At 40.3% G+C, this 6,000-nt stretch overlaps 1 protein-coding gene across 1 annotated transcript in view; it reads right to left on the bottom strand.

Moving 5' to 3' along the window:
* vstm2lb (V-set and transmembrane domain containing 2 like b) overlaps positions 1-5,462 on the bottom strand; it is a 28,486-nt gene extending 23,024 nt beyond the window's left edge. Inside the window, exon 1 of the mRNA XM_080782335.1 lies at positions 5,184-5,462. Coding sequence (XP_080638461.1) covers positions 5,184-5,301 — 118 coding nt within the window. The 5' untranslated portion in view covers positions 5,302-5,462. The remainder of the gene's footprint in view (positions 1-5,183) is intronic.
* Positions 5,463-6,000: the final 538 nt, after the last annotated feature.

Here is a 6,000-nt window from a genome sequence, read left to right on the forward strand (position 1 = left end):
AGTTAAATAACTTCCACCAAGGTGAATGCAAATAGCCTGCAGAGTCCCCGTGGGAGGAGGTATTTCACTAATTTGATGAATGGCTTTAATAATCAGTGAAGCCCCAAGGGAATCGTGGATAGAACAATAAGCAGCACTTGTAATGAATTAGAGACACACTGCACATACAGTATTCATCATGATCTTAAAAAGCTTTAAATGTGTATGTACAGTACAAAACATAACTAACTGGTCATGGTTACATGTGTGCATGACATATCGGCGATATAGCTTATAGCAAACATGGCCTGAGCACTATTATGTCAGGGTTATGGGTAATATATCAAAACAAGCCTCCATGCTCTGTAAGCTACAATTCCAGTGTTGCATGATCACGTCTGTTTTTATTGCGTTATCTCCTCATTAACAGTAAGGTAATAGGCTACAATGTTGTATAACACCAATTACAATTTCTACGCGGAGAAAGACCAATATGTTGTGCCTCAGCAGTTTTGAATCCTGCTATCATCCCCTCTTTAATTTGATATGGGACTGTTGTATGGCACAGTTCCTGCTGTCAACAGCTTCTAAGCAAATATGAAAAAAAACCAAAAAATCACAATAACATTGATGAACAAAAATAAGTACTGTTAGTCTGGGAATCCACCAGGAAGTCAATAATAGTCTATTCGTCTCAGAATCAGTGGTGGGGCGAGCCGACAGGAGTCTCCTTGGGGAAATAATCGCTTGCTGCGAGACCTTCAGCCTCCATTCAAGGTGGAAGGTAAAATAATGAAATAAGAAAGGGGCCGATAATCAAGCAAGCAGCTGTCTGGCTGTTGCAGGTGGTAGGCTCTCCAGAGTGAATTTTTCATAGCCCTTGGGACAGAAGGCTCAGAGGCTATTTCCGCCTTTCCTCCCAATACTGTTCGTCGTACCCCAATGTAGTAAGTCTGGCTTGACACCAAACACTGGTGCTGGGAGCCGTCGGCAAGACTCGACACTTTCCTCCAACAGAACTCTCTGGGGATAAAACTAACATCAAGTTGTTCCAGAGATTTCTGCCGTGGAGAAGCCTTTTCTAATGGTTAATATCTGTTTATGAGCTATTCTATTCTTCTTCTTTTTCTTCTTCTTCTCCTCCTCCTCTCTCGTGACGTTATTTGTTTTACATTTGTTTATTTTTATTTTTTAACTTTCTATCTTTTTTGTTAGATTATATGTCCTATAGTGCAAGTGGAGCTTGGCCTCGCCAATACTGTATGACAGGATCTCGAAATCCTAATGGTAACAATAAACTACTGTAGCACATGTCATACCACCAAAATGATCATGCATCAAATCATGTAGAAATGATTATTTCCAAAATCACAGTCAGGGTATTTCACCATGCTTATAAAATATCCCCTTTTTATTTTATCAGTGCTGACCCTCTCAGCTGCTGGAGGTGATCCTATTGAAGTGCTCTCCTCCATCCACACTGTGGAACAGATAAGAGCCCACACAAAGACACATTCCCCAGGCTCACCTCTATACTTGTCACTTTCAGTGGACCTGTACCTCCTTGCTCCTTGCCTTTACTTCTGCCGGGGATTTCAATTCCCTTAGAGCTTTCACCCAAAAAGCAAACCCATGATGATGTCTTTCTCTGGTATTTTAGCATCATTTTAAAGTGCTTCTCATTAAGCCGAGCTGAGGTTGTGAGCTGTTCATTTGGCAATGGAACAAGGGAACGCATTTCTGACGACTATTGCCGCAAACTCAGATGTCATGGTTTCAACATCTAGAGATAGAAAGGCACAAGGCAGCATCTTTGGATACACACATTTAGCCGATATCTGTCTTTAAATTAATCAAATGTCAGATTTATGACGGCTTTTGTTGCGTGTCACTCCCCATCTCTCTCTCTCTGTCTACCTAACTTCCTATCTACATACTGTACTATCAATAAAAAAAAGAAACAAAAACAAAACAAAAAAGATTTAGGTGGAATATTTGAATATGTTTTACTCCAATGTTCGCAAACATTACCAATGTAAAGAAATGTAAAGAAAATATAATGAAGTCCTAAAGTACAGCATGGCAAAAATAAATGATAATAATTCTCTCTCTCTCTCTCTCTCTCTCTCTCTCTCTCTCTCTCTCTATATATATATATATATATGTATAGTATTGTATACTGTACATTGGACATCATTACAGGCTGCACAACAGAGGAAACATGTCAGAAGTACCATCAAGTTTCAACATGAACTCTTCCATCTCCTGTGTCCTCTCCAGCCAGAAAGCATCTCTGGAGCATTTCAGCCATCCTTCTCCATCCCTCTCGTACTGCAGGGGACCACAACCGGGGCCTCCTCTGAGACACTGTGAGTGTCCAATCCGTTGGCCACCGGCGCACAGTAAGAGCTCTATTAAACTGAAAGCCAATGCAAACCGCCTGAGCAGGTCGTCCTCATTAAGACGACACCAAGCAGAGGACTGGCAGAGGGTCCCAGATACTTCGGAGGCCTAATAAATTGGTATATGCCTCCAGACTGTGGTGTACACAGATAACGACAACGAACAGCAATGCCAAAGAATGGTATCTTACTAGGCTGTGAGTGCAGGGATTGGGAGAATGGATTTGAAATGAAGCATGGGATCATCATTTTGCTTTATACTGCCTCTAAGGATATCACACACACACACACACACACACACACACACACACACACACACACACACACACACACACACACACACACATCAGTCATACTACTGTAACTTCCTTCCTACCGTCTCCAATGTGTGTGTGAGTGTAACCACGTGAGACCTGACCCATTGATACTGACAGATGAGAAACATCCTTACAGTAGACACAACACAATGCATGTGATGTAAGGTGCCTTTTCTCTACCTGATGCGATTGTTTTCTTCTTACTCAAACATGTAATTTAACATATTGGCAAATGAGTGTAACGGCCAAATCTCAACAAAAAATCTGAAACCAAAAAAAAAGCAGCCAGGGCTGAATCTAACAACATCTCTCTGGAAGGTCGCTTCTGCTGTACATGAAGGCTTAGCTCTGCTCTGCCTGGACAATTTATCAGCCAACCACAGTTTGGCCTGATAAAAACAAAAGTACCCTGGGGATTATTTAACCTCAAAGGATACTGCTCTCATTTCTGGTGAGAGAGAACCACTTTTCCCCCCCTGAAAACAAAAGGCCTTTTAGATGAAGATTGTCCTGTATCCTAATTAAAAAAGAAGAAGAAAAATAATCTATAGTTGACTGCATGTAGCCATTATGAAATGAGTTTTCATTCTTATTAGTCTCCATAACCTGAGGCATTCTTCTTTGTGGCCAGTATAGGATATGGACAAAGAAACACAGCGATTACAGCCTATTTTAATTAACTCCCCTTGGGAGTAGTGTGTGCTAATTGATTCTCTAACCTGTTCGACATAGTCAATCCATTTGGAACCATAATACCCCACACTCATTTCTATTGATTGATCTAAAGCTAACTTGCTAAGCAGAGAAGGCTCGTGGGACAACTGGTGAGACAATGAAGTGCTTACCACAAACAATCGAATTAAATCACTGGAAAGTCTGCAGTTGTTTCAAATGCAGAATAAAATTGCTGCTGGGCTGGGTACACGTCATTAGACATAATAACAAAAAAAACTATGCTATAAAGAAAATATTGGATAAATACATGTTGAGTTTGTGACAACAAACATATTTCCTGGCTAAATAAAACCCACTACCACTTTGAAGACATGCAAGCAGGCTATTATTAGTAGTATAGGCTATTTCATACACTAAATAGTGCAAATGTATTATGACAATATTAATGAAACATCTACAGCTATATAGCTATAGGCATACCGGTAAGTGTTATCTTGGCTGCAGCTATAGGCTGTATCCTTCAATACAGGTTCAGAATGCAATTTACTCCACAATATTATTTGTGTCTATTGAAGCAATTAACTTACTAATTTAATAATCATGATTACATAATCAGAAATTGTCAACCCAAAGCCAATTTGCATTTCCAATTAGAACAAGCTAATCTTTAATATGGGGCAACTGGGCATGCAGTTACCAGAGCACACCCCTCTTCACTTATCTCATCATCATCTGAACACCTGTCAATATTCCACTTGTTGGAGGCCACACGTACAGTACAGGTTGTGGCTCCATTCAGGAATGCTCTGATATAGTCTTCCCTTAAAGATGAATCTGACTGTGGCTGTTTTAACATAATGGTCCACTGACTCCACTGGACTTTACCCTGAGTGATACCAGGTCTTTGTGGTTTAAAGAAAATCGAATATGAAGCCAGATAGAAAGGCTTGATTGGTGATGTCTCTCTCATGCTGCTTCCTTATTTGAAGTCATTATATTTTAAATCTTGATGTATACACTAGCCTACAATGTACTGTAGGCTACTGCTTTGTCAATAAACTAAACATTTGAGCCAACTCAGCCCATTATGAAATTCGCACCGCTGTACAGTAAACTACATGTCCAATGAAAAATGTGGTAGGCTGCTATATAGTATTAAGTAAACCCACTGCACGTAAACCTGCACATGTTCAACAATGACAACATCTCAAATGTAATCTCAACTGTTCCGTTATAATCTTCAGAAACCGCATCTGCCTGCATCCTATCATCTTGACGGATTATGCGTGGACATGCATGGTTTAGTTTTACCTGGATGGTATAGTCTGCGTCCGCACAGGGCTGTGACGACATATTCTTTTATTTCATCCTAAAATTCTATTAGTGCTATATGATCCAAAAGTGACAAAGCACAAATTGCGAGTTATTTTCCTCATAGCCATATTCTAAATCGCCTGCAGAAAAAAATGGGACAAAAAAATAGCCTATTATTTAAAAAAAAGTCTCATGTTCATAAGTTTTATGATGTGAATAATCTAGATTGCTGTTGCCGATTCCTCATCCTTATACCGACATATATCAGCATATACAGCGTTGCATTGAAACTGTTAGATTAAGATAGCATATCGTTTACATGTATAGGACAAAATTCACATTTAATTATCAACACAAAGATCGCATCACCACAATCGGAAAGACACGATGTCAACCCCACCCATGAGTCACTCGATCAACATCATAGCAAATAGAGGCTCTAGGGTTACTTTTTGCACCCATGACGCCAGCATATTAGACGCATTGAGAAACTTACCATTTCCAGAGACATGATTGTCTATCTCGCCGTGTCCAACCGTCTTGAAAGCGGCATTAAGTTGAATATAAAGTCCCACGGAATGTAAAATCCCTATTATCACTCCAAACGCTCCCATTGCTTCAGCTCGTATTTCGAGTGCTCTATGAAAATGTCACATTAGGCGGAGAACATTGATCAATATCCTCACCGTGACCGTTGTCTATCTGTCTCCGAGAATCGACAGCTCTCGCAGACAAAAAGTGCGCTTTGACGCGCAAGGTGTTGTAAAGAGAGCTTGCTGTAGTTCCCCTTGCTCAGTCGGCACAGAAGATGCACCAGAGGCGGATGGAGAGACAGTGTGGAGACAGGTGCATGGGCTTGCGGAGAAAGTAAATTAGGCGGAGGGATCTCACATAATGATATTGTCACCTGTACACAGAGTATAGGCATGCTATATGTCCAATTTATAGGTCCATTGTTTGGAACATAGGCTATTGTTTATTTGTCAACACGCGCACGCACGCACGCACACACACACACACACACACACACACACACACACACACACACACACACACACACACACACACACACACACACACACACACACATTTTAGTTCTTCATTTGAATCCACAAACTACAATTACTTTGACAAGGAAACAAATATGACGGGGTCGACATTTTTCTTTCATTTTTTTCTTTACAAAACGGAGTCTTAATCTGAGCCTATGCAACTGCAACACATTTAGATGTAACGTCACGTTACGTCAGTGTTAGAAACAATCAGTTGTTCTACAAGTTGCAAGTCTATAGTACAAGCACTACCATTATAAA

The sequence above is a fragment of the Protomyctophum bolini genome (assembly GCF_963924005.1).
Source record: "Protomyctophum bolini genome assembly, chromosome: 2".
NCBI lineage: Eukaryota > Metazoa > Chordata > Actinopteri > Myctophiformes > Myctophidae > Protomyctophum > Protomyctophum bolini.